This window comes from Saccoglossus kowalevskii, chromosome 15, assembly GCF_978046115.1.
Source record: "Saccoglossus kowalevskii chromosome 15, keSacKowa6.1, whole genome shotgun sequence".
Lineage (NCBI taxonomy): Eukaryota > Metazoa > Hemichordata > Enteropneusta > Harrimaniidae > Saccoglossus > Saccoglossus kowalevskii.
In genome coordinates this window covers 35,329,061-35,345,416 of record NC_140655.1, presented here as the reverse complement: position 1 = coordinate 35,345,416, position 16,356 = coordinate 35,329,061, and the positions used below count along the sequence as shown (strand labels likewise).

Here is a 16,356-nt window from a genome sequence, read left to right as displayed (position 1 = left end):
CTTCTATTCCATGTCACTTACAACCTACCCGGGTTTTTACTTCTATTCCATGTCACTTACAACCTACCCGGGTTTTTACTTCTATTCCATGTCACTTACAACTTACCCTAGTTTTTACTTCTATTCCATGTCACTTACAACTTACCCTAATAATACAGCACAATTATTGCTTGCATTCTCAAAGCTCATTTCTTTATTAATCTGTTAAAACCAAAGCATATAAGAGACCAAAGAGTCAACTCACCCAGGAGTTTGCACGGCTTCTCTCAACACCCGCACGGCTTCGTCATTATTTAAGTTTTCAAAACTTGTGTCTTGTACCTAGAGATGAAAACATAAGAGAAATGTGTTATTATTATAATTTAATGCAAGAATAAACTGGATATAAAATATTTAAAAATAAATAGTTCAATTTTGATATGATCATAAATACGCATTGAAGGCATCTCCTGTCACACTAGAAATAACCTCATAAGTGTTCATTTTGATCTTTATACTACTGAATGCTTTTTGTACATTTCATGGACTTTTCTGCAAACTTTTTTTATTTTGAACCAAATTTTATAATGGTTACCGGCCTTGATCAATTTTTTTTTAAAGATTTTTTTGGAAACAATTATGCCAATTTATATTGTGATAGACTTTGATGTTTCATTGCAAAGTCACAAAATAATCCCATTTATAGTCTGAACTTTCCTTCAGAAGATTGGGACAAGAACAGCCAAATTCTTTCAGAAGATTGGGACAAGAACAGCCAAATTCTTTCAGAAGATTGGGACAAGAACAGCCAAATTCTTTCAGCAGATTGGGACAAGAACAGCCAAATTCTTTCAGAAGATTGGGACAAGAACAGCCAAATTCTTTCAGAAGATTGGGACAAGAACAGCCAAATTCTTTCAGCAGATTGGGACAAGAACAGCCAAATTCTTTCAGAAGATTGGGACAAGAACAGCCAAATTCTTTCAGAAGATTGGGACAAGAACAGCCAAATTCTTTCAGAAGATTGGGACAAGAACAGCCAAATTCTTTCAGAAGATTGGGACAAGAACAGCCAAATTCTTTCAGAAGATTGGGACAAGAACAGCCAAATTCTTTCAGAAGATTGGGACAAGAACAGCCAAATTCTTTCAGAAGATTGGGACAAGAACAGCCAAATTCTTTCAGAAGATTGGGACAAGAACAGCCAAATTCTTTCAGAAGATTGGGACAAGAACAGCCAAATTCTTTCAGAAGATTGGGACAAGAACAGCCAAATTCTTTCAGAAGATTGGGACAAGAACAGCCAAATTCTTTCAGAAGATTGGGACAAGAACAGCCAAATTCTTTGAGTAAAAATGAAAACTGACCCAAATTTTGTCTATTGGCTCTAAAATTAAGGTTCATTTTCAGAAATATTGAAGAATATAATCAAGTGCAGAACAATTTGGACAAGAAAGTTTGGTGGTGAAAAGGTTAATAAACACACATTGATCAAAATTAATTCTAAAATCCCAAATAATATGATCTCTGCTGTTAAAAGTTGATTTTTTCTCTCCATACCACTCTTCCAATAACTTTGGAACATTCAGGCATAATTTATTGCCTTCACAAGTAGATGGAGAGAACACTCATTACAAGAAGAAATGCTGACAAGAATTAATTGACATATTGTCAGATGGATTCTGAGATCAATTGAGCACTTCATATGTGACTGGAGTAAGTGACAAGGACAGTAAGCTAACAGGATGTTAATAGCCTCATGTGTCACTGGAATATTTCAATTTGTGAAGTTGAGTGATTGGTTACGAGGGCAATCGTAATAGCAATTGTAATGGTTGTCAGGAAATGTCCATTTCCTAGGTGAAGGAACTGATTTTAAAAACAAGTCACCGCAAATATTCGAGTAGCAGATGTGGATTAACATTCAGAGTACACTCTCCTTCAGGAACTTGCCTGCAATGAATCAATTTATTTAGATATTGACTGAGAAATCAGTCAAAAATTAGCAAACTAGCAGGGCATCCAAAGCCAAAAACATACAAGAACAATTTTTGACTAATATTCGCATAAATCCCCCCCCCAATTACATAAAATAATTTTAATTCAATGTTACATTAAGAAGTACTATTTTGACTACATACCTAATTAGATGTTAAATATTTGCTGTCATTCCAAAGCCAAATAACGCCTTCAACATTTATACAAACCTTTTTTTAGAATAGCACCGCATTCAGTGCACCTGTTTTATCATCAATAAGAACAGGTGTTTTTCAGGGCTAAATCAAACGTTTTGTTATTGCTTGTGTGATTTTGCCCAACAAATACTCTTAATTCTTCATGATAGAACAGTTTGTCTAAACACGAGGCTTTGCTTAAATAGGACTATGATTATTCAGATCAAGATTTAACATCAAATAACACATTGCAGATAATATGTTAATAAGCATGTAAATTCATATGCAAATTAGCTTGGTGCTTTCGTTTCTTACCTGTAGAATCATGTCACCCGGTTCAATTCGACCGTCTGCTGCAACAGCACCCCTGGTAACAAGAAAAAAATCAAAGAAAGCTTAGAAAGAGCTCTTGTGTGCTTAAACTTATCAGGCCTGCGCATTCTCCTATGACATCTATGTACATGTTTCATTGAAATGTGATGATTAGTACTTGAGATATCAGTGGAAAAGCCAAAAATGGACTAATCTTTTTGTAAATTAGGTGATTCATATGCACAGATTTTTATTTAAAACTAATTAAATATGTGCAAAAACCTAGAGAATCTATGTACCAAGTTTTATTGAAATGTAATGAAATAGTGGAAAAGTCAAATATTTGCTAATTATGCAAATTAGGTAATTAATATCCATGGATATTTACCCAAAACTTATCAGGTTTGTGCATTGTCATATGACATCTATGTACGACGATTTATTAATAGAATGAACTTGAAATAACGGTGGAAAAGCCAGAAATGTTCAAATCAAAATGTAAATTAGATAATTAATATGCATGAATTTAACCCAATACCTAATCAATAACGAATTAGCCCAGAGCATCTATTTCATCAAAAACCAACATATGGTACTTGGGATATCAGTGGAACAGTCGGACACACACATACATACACACACATACAAACTAACTGCAAAGACTCCCATTGTGTGCTTCGTACACAGGAGTCAATAAATTAAACATGTACTACGAATTTATGAAGGTAAAATAGCTGTTACAGAATTATGCCCCCCCAATAATATTTAATATAATAATTTTGTTGTGTACATTTCATACCCATTCTTTAATTTACATTGTGTTCGAAAATAAAGTTTCAACATGTGAATACAGGACTCCTTGAATTTAAATTTCAACATAATTGAGAGTGAGAAATTAATATAATCAAATACACATGTTTGAATATGAAGAGAGCGAAGAAAGAAAATTAAATTGAAATAGACTCACCCCTTCATAATAGAACCGACATAAATTCCTCCATCCCCTCCTTTGTTACTTTGTCCTACTATACTTATTCCCAAGAAATTAATTTTATCTGGAAAAAACAAAATTCAACATTCTCAGTGATTCTGAACTATATTATTGATTACACAACTATCAATATCTCTCAGTATGAGATAAATATAGAAACATCTACAAATGGAACTGTGATTTAATATTAAAACAAGCAGCCTATCGGCTGAGATAGCTCCGCTGTTAGAAATGCACATTTCAATTAGAGAATTGAAGATATCATCACAAAATGAACAAATCTGAGAAAGGTCTACATGTAGTATCTAAATATGTAATATCAAAGCAATTGAACTATTGGTTTTTAACAAGAAGTCGAAAATATCACTTTTTACCAAAAATTACAAAAATATTCACGAAAATTAGAGAATTGAAGACATCATCACAAAATGAACAAATCTGAGAGAGGTCCACATGTAGTACCTATATATGTAATATCAAAGCAATCGGACTTGTGGTTTTTAACAAGAAGTCGAAAATATCACTTTTTACCAAAAATTACAAAAATATTCACCAAAATTAGAGAATTGAAGATATCATTACAAAATGAACAAATCTGAGAGAGGTCTACATGTAGTACCTATATATGTAATATCAAAGCAATTGGACTTGCGGTTTTTAACAAGAAGTCGAAAATATCACTTTTTACCAAAAATGATAAAAATATTCACCAAAATTAGAGAATTAAAGATATCATTACAAAATGAACAATTCTGAGAGAAGTCCACATGTAGTACCTATATATGTAATATCAAAGCAATTACACTTGCGGTTTTTAACAAGAAGTCGAAAATATCACTTTTTACCAAAAATGACAAAAATAGTCACCAAAATTAGAGAATTAAAGATATCATTACAAAATGAACAAATCTGAGAGAGGTCCACATGTAGTACCTATATATGTAATATCAAAGCAATTGTACTTGCGGTTTTTAACAAGAAGTCGAAAATATCACTTTTTACTAAAAATGACAAAAATATTCACCAAAATTAGAGAATTAAAGATATCATTACAAAATGAACAAATCTGAGAGAGGTCCACATGTAGTACCTATATATGTAATATCAAAGCAATTGCACTTGCGGTTTTTAACAAGAAGTCGAAAATATCACTTTTTACCAAAAATGACAAAAATATTCACCAAAATTAGAGAATTGAAGATATCAACATGAAATGAACAAACCTAAGAGAGGTCTACCCAAGGTACATATACACCAAGTATCAAAGCATTCAGGCTTGTAGTTTTCAAGAAGAAGTCGAAAAAGTAAAACATTGACACGGACGACGACGACGACGGACAATCACTCATATGATAAGCTCCGCTCGACAAAGTCGACAGCGGAGCTAAAAATTACGAGATAAATATAGAAACATCTACAAATGGAACTGTGATTTAATATTAAACAATTTACGAGATAAATATAGAAACATCTACAAATGGAACTGTAATTTAATATTAAAAATCAGTGTTTTCCCTAGCTGTAGCCAACCATGGTGGCTAATTTGCATACCGGTATGACAGATTCTATTGGTGCTTGAATATTAAAGTAGCCATATTAAATGTATAACCCTTTAAATAATCAGACATGCATATTTTAATTTTCTTTAAATGAATGTAACCTACAGTATCTTTATGGGATCCAGAAACACATTTTAAAGATCAGAAAGTATGATTTTGGATTACAACATTTTATGGTGGGAACACAGGTTATTAACTACCCTACCTGCAGTATTGTATAACCCCCATACTGTGAATGGTATAACCCACTGGGATAGGAATGTACTGGTAATATCAACAAACATATGATTAAGTGAACATGAACTCAGTATGCAAGAAAACATAACATTCCTTGTATTACTAGAAAACTAAACCAGATTGACCTGAGCTAAATATATTACTCATTCGCTACACCTACCTAGTAAACAGTTGTTCCTAACCAGAGTTCACTACCAACCTAATGGATATAACTAGCAAAGTTATTACGTGACCTATATGGCTACTAAATGTATGTACATTCTTTTCAATGTATTACTCTAACTATTGCTAACTGAGCTTTCTTTAATATATGCACTTGTTCAGTTACCAACACCCACAAAACTGTAGCTAAAGTAATTTTATTTTATTATAGAATTCATTGTTGTCAATCGATTAAGTACATTTATTATGGATCCAAATTTACCCCTAAAAAATATTCTTGATGGTGTTATCTGCATGACAAAAACAAATTTATGATGAAAATTCATAAGAAATACTGATACTCAAGAAATTAATTTCTTCAGTTCAGAATTTATTTTAGAAAATCATAATATTTTAGATTTTGTTTTATATTTGCCAAGTATCATAACCATAAGACTGCAGATATCAATCATAAAACCAGTAGTCAATGGGAAATTATGAGCATTCAATCCAGAATTAGGGAAAACAATATGCAATGCAATGACAACATTTTGGTGGGTAAAATATTTTCAATGTAAGCACTACAATATGATGATTCCTAGCAGAAATGGTCAACACCAAAGGTTGTGTCAGAGGTCAAAGGTTACTTACCCAAATTGAGTGTTACAGTGATAATATTCAGTGACATTGTGGAGTCTGTTATGCTGCTAAAAGATGAAGTCTGAAATTGAACAAAAAAATGTTAAAAAAAATACATGTATTGCCATGGTTACAACAAAGACCTAACACAGCTGATGGCTTTCAAGGGATGCAAATCACCTCCCTTCTCTCCCAAAATGTTATTTGTGGATGGAATGTTCCAGTTTGATAAAGATGACAAATGCAAACCATATTCACAAGAGTTGGATGTATATAGTATAGTAGATCTGATTTAACTACATGTAACTTGACACTGGCTGAAGCCCATTTCTCTCACTGCCAAGATGAAGAGCTGCAACAGAAATAATTCATCAAGATTCCTAAGAACCCTACAGGAGTGCAGAAAATTAACACTCACACTTGATGCTGAAATACTACTAACACTGCCATGATGCTGTTGACGACATCGAGTACGACGCTTGCCATCCATTTTGTTCCAGAATGACATCAAGCGACCCCTAGCTTGTCTCAGGAAAAATATGCCAGGGATTTTCTTAACAAACAAGACCCCACATGACCAGTTTAAATTCTATCTACTTTAAAAGAACGCCTCATTAGGCAAGGATATTGATAGCAGACCAAAAGTATACAAAACCCACATGCAACTGAGAAAGGGTCAACTTGGGTTTTGATAAACTTCCCCAAATTATCAAATACTGTATATTATGTAATCTTAACACTGGCTTAAATTATACAGCTTGCCACAACCCTGTAAACTTTGACATGTTCAAAAATAATCAACATTGTTTTGTTTTATCTCTATTAAATTAATATTTTTTTATTTCTGCTTCAAGTATTTCAATTTATTTGTTGTTTATATGTACACCAATAACAGGGAAGGCCAGCAATGACTGGTCTGATATGGTGGCTACTATATTGCTGTTATGACTACATTGGCTAACCTGTATCTATGCTAATGTAACTAAACCATCACGAAGTCTGCATTTATATAAATATAAAGGCAAATTCACTAAAACCGCATGTCATATTCCAGAATATTACATAAGTATGTCAGAAAGTATATGAAATATACAAGATAGAAACGCATTAATTAACTCTCTTAACTTCATGGTTTTTACAAATACAGGGAATAATAGCTTGATGCCTGTAAAACATTTATTAGATTATACTAGCATCTTAATCACCCGAATGTGTTGTTCCGATTGGGAGAAAGTGTGTATGCAAGAAATTATACACAGTATATCAGTTATTCATAATCCTACTGTCTGTTAAAAAATATTTTGTGATACAAGTATAGATTTCAATGAAGAACATTGAAAAAAAAGAGGGATGCGAAAATTACTGTTTCAGAATTATGCAAACGATGCCAAAAATGATTGTTGTTGGCAGTGGTTCGTTCGTGAAGTTTTATTGATCCTCAAAATGTAATCAGGCATTTGACATGTGTATTTTTTTTAATGATGTCAACTGAGATAATTTTATAAAACTACTCAAAATAAACGTTGCAAAACTAATACAGGTGTGGTGAATTTGCTTCCCCACTTGATGTATCTATAATCAATGTATGCTACTTGCAGGGCCTGTTTTTGTTTTACCTTTTCAGGTGCTGTACGTTTTTTCCATGTCTAGGAATTACATTTATAATGAAGTTGGTGTAATATAATGAAAATAAACCACTGCCTGTCAGGTATAACACAATCCATTTCATATACACATTCGCTAATTTTTCTGAGTTTATATAATAGATTGAACAAAATTCTATAGTATAGTGGTTTACTTCTTCATTAATCATATTTTATTTTACAATCTGAAGTGCCTATGCATTCAATCACATATCTTGCACCTTGTCCCTTCCTTAGACAGTAAAGTAGTTTGAACTAACAAATTATTTGTTGTTTAATCTCTAATTTATCTGATACGTTGTAAAATCTTATAACAGAAAGTAGCAACAAGAGTCACCAACAGCAATAGTTAGATTCAGTAAGGGCTCAACCATTTGATATTTAATGAGGGCTGCACTAATATGCCCCTTATTCTAAATAAGTCATTCTTACACAGAGTTATTTTCAAATTCCTAAAACTCCTTCTGCAATGATTTTGGAAATGAACCTATGTGTAATAGTGTAACAATTATAAGGGCAACCAGCCTAGTGAAAACAGTTCAAATTCACATATCACACACATGCTATACCATTAATCACATATAAGGTTGTACAGCAATAATTTAATATATAAATTTCAGTCGCTTTTGAGATTTAACACAATTAAACCACCTTTCAGTGTTTTCACTGATGGTATGACAAGTCATATCCAGCTGTTGTAGTTCCCAACTTACCACTTTAACACTGTTGATAGATATTTCTATTTGTACACAGAAATTATTCTCCCAGGAATTGGTGTTTTGATTTCATTCCAAATACATATTAATGATAAGTAAGAAAGTAATCATTAATAAAGGTATATATGCAGTGAAAAATCCACTGTGGCCCATTAGTCAAGGATTCACGGTGAATTTATGAAATGTTTTTTTTTTTTTTTAATTATTTTCATGTCAATAAAATTATCAGTTGACTCTGCAGACATTACTTACTCATTGACTAATATGCCACTTATGTACTTGTTCCCCAGGAAAGAGTGTGTAATAAAGAATATATCAAGTTTATCGTATATGGTTGAATTAGATACAAAATATGTTCCTTCTGGCAAAGCTGGTTGCCATGATCAACAGCGTACTACAATCACAGTCACTTGTATGGTGGTCAATGCAGTTGGTTGAAGTCAGTATGAAGTGCCGACATCTATTGCCATGGAACTCTCACGATCTCTATGTCATGTCGATGTTTTCAAAGTTTGTCAAAATCATCTGGCTTGTCTTGAAGTTATTTGTCAAGTTACTGGGTATGTTCATACACTGATGTATTCAATCGATCGTTCAAGTAAGAAAAAACTTAAAATTCTAATGAACATCAAACTATAGTGATCAATAAAATAGAGAAATAATAAAAAATATATGATATAATGAGTCGATGATTCATAAATCAGTTACTAAATAATAGCCGCCTTTGAGGGAATTAACAACCTATTGAAGTTGGTGTTTTGCATTTGATTAGATAACAAAAATAATTGGGAGCGAAACAGCAAAAAGTGTTATTCAAGTTGAGGATATTAGAATAATTACGACATCACATTAAGAATTACTTGGTCACAAAATATTGATAGCCCACTTATTACGCAGATCAAATTGCAAGAAAAGATCACAGTAGTGTGAAGTCGTCATTCAACACCAATCACAAAACATTTCAGAAACTTTCCTGTTTGACTGGACACTTCAGTTTTCGCATCATGTTATTGCTACCTTTTACATAACCACAAACTATAAGGCCTCTCCAAAACATTATTCAGATTCCCAAAACATATGAAACACTTAGTTACCCAACAATACTCTCTTCTGAAAGCTGACGCAGTGAACATACGCTTGTCTGGAATCTGGTTCTTTAAAAAGTGTTAGTACTGTGCTAGGTTTAATTAAGCTGTTCTTTTATGAATCAGGACAGTTATTCAGTGAATCTGCTGTACTATGGTATAGGGAGAATGTCTATCCCAACTTTTTCTCATTGATTTTACACCGCTCGTCCACTGATGTTACACCTTCAGATCGTTTGGAAATGTGTAAATTCTCACACTATTACAATATGCAATGGTGCATCCGCCAAAAATAAACTATTATAAAACCGACCGAAAAATATATATCGTTAATAGTATTTTATAAGTACAGCGCAAGAGTATGGCTTCCTCTCATATTTTGACTTTTGGTGAAGTACTTTTACTTTGGCTGGAGCCGGAAATACTTGACTGTTTCAGGATAGATGGGTGTGACTACAACACGAGAAATACCTCAAATTTACTTGGATACAAGTAATAATTTTCAACAACAAAATCAATAACTGTTTATTTCAGTGGAACACAAATCCGAAACAGGAAAAGTGTTGGTGGGCAATTCACAGGCACTTTAACCAAAGTTCCCCAATATCAAATTTGTGAGTGAATGAATCTTGGCCAGTGGTTTTAGCCTTCCCATCGAGTCTGCAGCACAGTCACTCACTCAGAAACAACAATGTCAATATGCCAGAGATGGGGTTTATATGACCGGCATAAAGTGTACTTACTCGTGCGACTCTAGGCATGCGTGGTTTCCTTTTACGCCTTTTATGCCTGCTTCTCATTAGTCTAGATGAACCGCTGCGTTCCGTTGCACTGCTAAATCGACTGCAAGAAATGCACACAAAATAACTGTCAATACTGTATTTTTTTTTAAATATTAAAATTATTCCTGAAAATTGTAAAGCTATTGGCACTAGTGAGAATTCTGTAAGAAACATTCCTATTGGTTTAACAGTTTGACAGTATTTCTAGCCAATCAGAGATGGGTTTCTAAATTACAGTTCATTCTCATTGGGTGAGTGACATGTTTATGAACCTTGTTAACCAGATTCTTATTGGCTAACAACCTTTATCACATGTGAAAAACTGACCAATCCATAATTGGTTACCATCATTTGCACTGAATGTAGGAGTTAAAAGAAAGAAAAAAGAAATACAACTTTTCTGATTGGTTAATGGAGGGAAGGGAAAAAGTACAACCATATTCTCTGCAATTTATTCAAGAAATTCATTTATCAAATTAATCCCATACAACCCACAACTTTTAAATCAAGTGGCATATGGTTCACAAGGCAATATAACAAGATTTTTCTTCTCAATAATGTCTCAGGTCAGTGTCTAACCTTACAGAGTTTTATACCAAAACATTTCCAGGTTTATATCAAGTTCATGTGACAGGGACAGACTGAACAACTTGACCTTTATAATGAGGACATTAAGACTAAACATCAGAACACACAATGTCAAAGCTAAATCTATAGGATAGCCATTTATCTTTGAGTCCAGCAGTGAACTATTATATCACCATGGTTACTCTGTCTGAATGCAGTTTGTTATTTTAATATATTTCTACATGAATAAGTTCCTCTTTTAATGTGGTAATCAAAATGGAAATAATAGTCATTATTAAAATTTGTTTAACAAATGTTGTACTTTACTGTTTATGTATTGAATAATTTCACAGGGTTTTAATTTAAAGTTGGCAGAAAAACAATGACTTATTGTTATTCTACAAGTTCACATGAATTTAACTTTAATAAGCTAATTACACATATTAATGCAAAGAGCAAAATTAAAAACCAGCAAATAATTAATGTATTTACAGTATGTTTATTTTGACAAAAAATAGACTTTTGTTTTGACTCCATAACCTTTCTGTTCATTTTTCTTCAATATATACAATATATGGTATGCACAACTAATATACTGTAAAACATGTCTTTTTCGTGAATTTAGCGAGAGAACTGATTCGCATATTCAATATGCCGCTGATGACTTTATTATCAATTCAAAATGGCCGCCGAACAAAGAAATCAACAATGACAAAAGAGATTCGCTAAATCAACATTTCGCTATTACGCCATTTTACTACAACTTTTTCAACATGTTTTACAGTAGTTACAAGTACACCAGTACCGTCACATCAGGAATGGTTTAATCCTTCAAACACTGACTATCGTCACAAAATAAACCTGCACAATTTGGTGTATATTCCAGCCAATAATGAATTATTTCTACTAAGTACAAAACTAACAAAAAATGTACAAAATATTGCACCTAAATTTTGTTGGGAAAAATTTGGCTGTCACAGGGCATTCCACTGAAGTTTCAAAGTTGTCTCACAATCAGACAGTGGGGAAAATATAAATTATATTTTGAAGTTAATAATATTTTGTATCACGTTAATAATAGTTTAATATTTTGATTGAAACCCTGCCACCATGACCCCATCAGATTTGGTTGTCGTCAAGACCACAGGACATAATCACTGTGGTAGACAAATCATTGATATTGAGTAACAGAATCTAGCTTTTTCATATAATTTGAAAGGTTTGCCTCCTCAGAACTTTAGACTTCAGAATATGGTTTCACTTTAGACCAGTGTTCTCTCTAAACAATTTTGGCACAGAGTAATTTTAAATATTAATTTTATAAATTTAATGTTGCTCAGTTGATAACATTCTACTACTCAACTTGGTGAGGTCACTGAGTAAGTTGAACCCAAATGAGGCATGGATAAAACACTGGATCAGATGGCTTAGATAAAACACTGGATGAGACTGACATCTTGCAAATGTTTAAGTATCCTTGAAAAACAGTCATTTGGTAATCTAAGTGTGCTATCAATGCAATCTAAGGTCTGGATAAGAATCAGGTCTTTATCACAGAGGACTAGAATGGCGCCACAAATCTATGTAAAAACATTTGCACATGTTCATTGCACAATCCAATTGTGTTTAGCTAACTGAGTTTAGCTTTCTTATTTTCAAATTTGAATGGTATATAAAGATGTCAGCAGACAATGTGTTGTATGTGAAATGAAATTGTAGACAATCAGAATGAAAAATAGGAAGGCTATCTAAACCATTCACTAATTCAGCCTAATTCAGAAAATTTGTTAAATCACACACAATCTTCAAGAGATGTATGTTTTAATGTATACATGTCTTCAACAAAGAAAGTCTGTGACAAGTTTCAGTGTGGTCACTTGACTGGGTAGTAATTTGTAGAAAGAAAACTTTCTCTGTACTCACTGCTGAGCTGATGCTGTGTGTTACTATGATGATCAAAGGTTTCAGCAGACTAAAAGCTTCATCAGTGGGTCAAAGGATTTTAATAGGGGTGGAGTTCACAGCACAATATTAAAAGGGTTTTGTAATTATACAAGACTATTGAAAGAGTCAAAACATTTTCTGGAAAGTCTGCCCTATCAGCATTGCAACAGAAAGAACATAATTATTATAATAATTTAGAATTGAACATTTAATGATAACTATTGGCTGTACCAAGAGGAAATAATTCTGCATTGCACAATTACTGTTTTTTTGTTGTTGAGCTATTGCATCAGGGAAGTGATAACGGAAAATAAAGCTATCGACTGTACTACTGAATTGAAATTGAAAATAAAGCTATCCACTGTAGTACTGAATTGAAATTGAAAATAAAGCTATCCACTGTAGTACTGAATTGAAATTGAAAATAAAGCTATCCACTGTAGTATTGAATTGAAATTGAAAATAAAGCTATCCACTGTAGTACTGAATTGAAATTGAAAATAAAGCTATCCACTGTAGTACTGAATTGAAATTGAAAATAAAGCTATCCACTGTAGTACTGAATTGAAATTGAAAATAAAGCTATCCACTGTAGTACTGAATTGAAATTGAAAATAAAGCTATCCACTGTAGTACTGAATTGAAATTGAAAATAAAGCTATCCACTGTACTACTGAATTGAAATTGAAAATAAAGCTATCCACTGTAGTACTGAATTGAAATTGAAAATAAAGCTATCCACTGTACTACTGAATTGAAATTGAAAATAAAGCTATCCACTGTACTACTGAATTGAAATTGAAAATAAAGCTATCCACTGTAGTATTGAATTGAAATTGAAAATAAAGCTATCCACTGTAGTACTGAATTGAAATTGAAAATAAAGCTATCCACTGTACTACTGAATTGAAATTGAAAATAAAGCTATCCACTGTAGTACTGAATTGAAATTGAAAATAAAGCTATCCACTGTACTACTGAATTGAAATTGAAAATAAAGCTATCCACTGTACTACTGAATTGAAATTGAAAATAAAGCTATCCACTGTAGTATTGAATTGAAATTGAAAATAAAGCTATCCACTGTAGTACTGAATTGAAATTGAAAATAAAGCTATCGACTGTACTACTGAATTGAAATTGAAAATAAAGCTATCCACTGTAGTACTGAATTGAAATTGAAAATAAAGCTATCCACTGTACTACTGAATTGAAATTGAAAATAAAGCTATCCACTGTACTACTGAATTGAAAGCTATCTACTGCACTGAACAATGATTTAAAGTAACAGAATACAAATAAATATAACCAAGATATAACACTAACCGCACATAACTGTGTGATTGACATTTTGTAAAAAGACAATTGATGTTCAAGAACTGCTGGTTGCATAACTGTTTTAACTATACATGAAATGATAAATAAAAACAATATCAATTTTGATGGACTTAAGTATCTGTTCTGATGAGTAACTGATCAATGAGAATCCTTCCATTACATTTCCAAAACAATGTAAGCAGTTACCGCTGAAGTTCAAAAAGAGTTTTACTGTCACCACCATATATATAACACCAAAACATCAACATTGCAAGCTAAGTTGCTGACTGGTTTGCTCTGCTTATGCACAATGTAATTACTTTTCAATTTATATCATCCAATTAATTGCTGTATGACAAATGGTAAAGTTATGAAACTAGATAAAATTTATGTAATGTTGGAATCTCTGAAGTTGTTGATGTGTTCAGTGTGTGGCATAACACCAGTAAATTATGTTGACAGGGTGTCCTTATAAAAATGGTTATAATCCTGTCATGAACTTGAGATAGTAGTGATAGTAATATGTCAAAAATGTATGCCAGGCTGTGATTTTTAGAGGGTCATGAATGAGGTCGATTCTGTAGACAATACCACAATATAGAGAAGATATAAAAGACAACTGGAGATACAGCCATGTTATAAAAGACAACTGGAGATACAGCCATGTTAGGCAGCTGTCAAATGCAGTCTATATACACAAATAGAGACTGAATATCTGTGTACATAAAGCAATACGAGCCTGGGTTCTCCAAGGATAATATACAAGTCTTGGATTTCCCAATGAAATACTGGGAAAGAAACTTTGCAAATAACTCACTTCATTGAATTTCAAGATCTCCTTGAAACTATTTATCCCAATGGAACTACCCCCTTTTAAGATACATTCTATAAATATCAATTTGCTGTTCAGTACTGGAGATATTTAATGCTGCGTTAAGGAAGATGTCACAATTCATGAGCGGACGGGCGGGAGTGTTTGCCAAGGTCTGTGGGAAATAGAAATTATATTACAGCAGAGAAATCTTGTTTGTGGTGCAAACAGAACAAACATCATTGAAAATCACTTGGTTTTATTTGTTTTGTACATGTACCATTAATAATAGAGATACTCAGTGGGCAGTCTGGAAGCCTAGATAAATAAGCTTTGCATTTTATATAGTGAAGAAGACAAATAGCCTGAAGAAAAGAAACATAACAACCAGGACAGGTGCTCCCTGTCATCTTTTGTGATATGTTCGTAACTGTCAAACAATTTGACACGTAGGAATAAACTTGAGCCATTAAAAGTTGACAGAAAATTGTGGATCTTGTGTGAGCAAGTGCAGATGGAAGTGGGTGAGAACAGATTGAGTAAAGTAGAAGAAGAATTGTTCACTACCAATAATATTCATTTCTCACTACAATGATATTTCCAACATAACCATTGGATTTAAATTCATGAATTTGTTGAGAAATACAAGAATGAGAGTTATTGTAATTTCACATGACAAATGGATTTTATTTATGTTCACAGTATTCCCAGATAAGGCAGAGAACCACAAGCACAAGCTTTATAGTACCTATATACACCATTTAGCAAAAAAAGTATAATCCTAACTATTATCTTTATGGCCATCATAGGCAGCATCAACATTCATCTATGTGGATACTATTTGTTCCCATGACAATGGGGTGAAAACAATACAGTACAATATAACTATAGCAACTTGCCATCCTACACAGTATCAAAATCCAATAGTAGATGCCATTATCTACCATGACAACTATCTACCAAGACAACTTACCTGCTGTCATCATCTGTTGAGTCAAAGTAGCTAGTAGTTTCTATATCACTGCTCATCAAGGTGGATGAACTCTCGTAACCATGGCCACTGTGGCTACTCCGATGTTTATGTCCATTGATTCTAGGTACTACAAAAAAGGAAAAATTTAAAACACTGTTTGAAATATGACCATACTATAACATTGCCCATTTCATTGTCTATAGAAGCAACTTGAATACGTTAGATGTAGTGACCTGAAAAAAAACAAAGATCAAAGAACTCCACGACGACTCATCTGTTTGGCTAATCAGAAAGGTGAATTATATTACTCTTATTAAGTGTGTTACCTTTATTTGATATCTATTTTCAGTAGAGAAATATTTGTCCTTCAGTACATATATGCAAAGTCACTGTTCTATACAAAGCCACAATAGCCAATTTTGGAAGAATACAACTTGCCTCTCACAAAAAAAGACCCCCCCCCCCCCCAATTGAAATGTTTTTACT

The 16,356-nt window shown here is 32.8% G+C and overlaps 1 protein-coding gene across 5 annotated transcripts in view; it reads right to left on the bottom strand.

Moving 5' to 3' along the window:
- The window catches only part of dvl (dishevelled, dsh homolog), a 109,548-nt gene that overhangs the window by 20,151 nt on the left and 73,041 nt on the right, over window positions 1–16,356 (bottom strand). For all 5 annotated transcript variants that reach the window (XM_085508261.1, XM_085508262.1, XM_085508263.1 and 2 more), the window contains 6 exons: window positions 15,871–15,997; window positions 10,220–10,319; window positions 6,045–6,114; window positions 3,433–3,520; window positions 2,469–2,520; window positions 245–321 (listed from right to left, as the gene is read on the bottom strand). In XM_085508261.1, coding sequence (XP_085364387.1) covers window positions 245–321; window positions 2,469–2,520; window positions 3,433–3,520; window positions 6,045–6,114; window positions 10,220–10,319; window positions 15,871–15,997 — 514 coding nt within the window. The remainder of the gene's footprint in view (window positions 1–244; window positions 322–2,468; window positions 2,521–3,432; window positions 3,521–6,044; window positions 6,115–10,219; window positions 10,320–15,870; window positions 15,998–16,356) is intronic.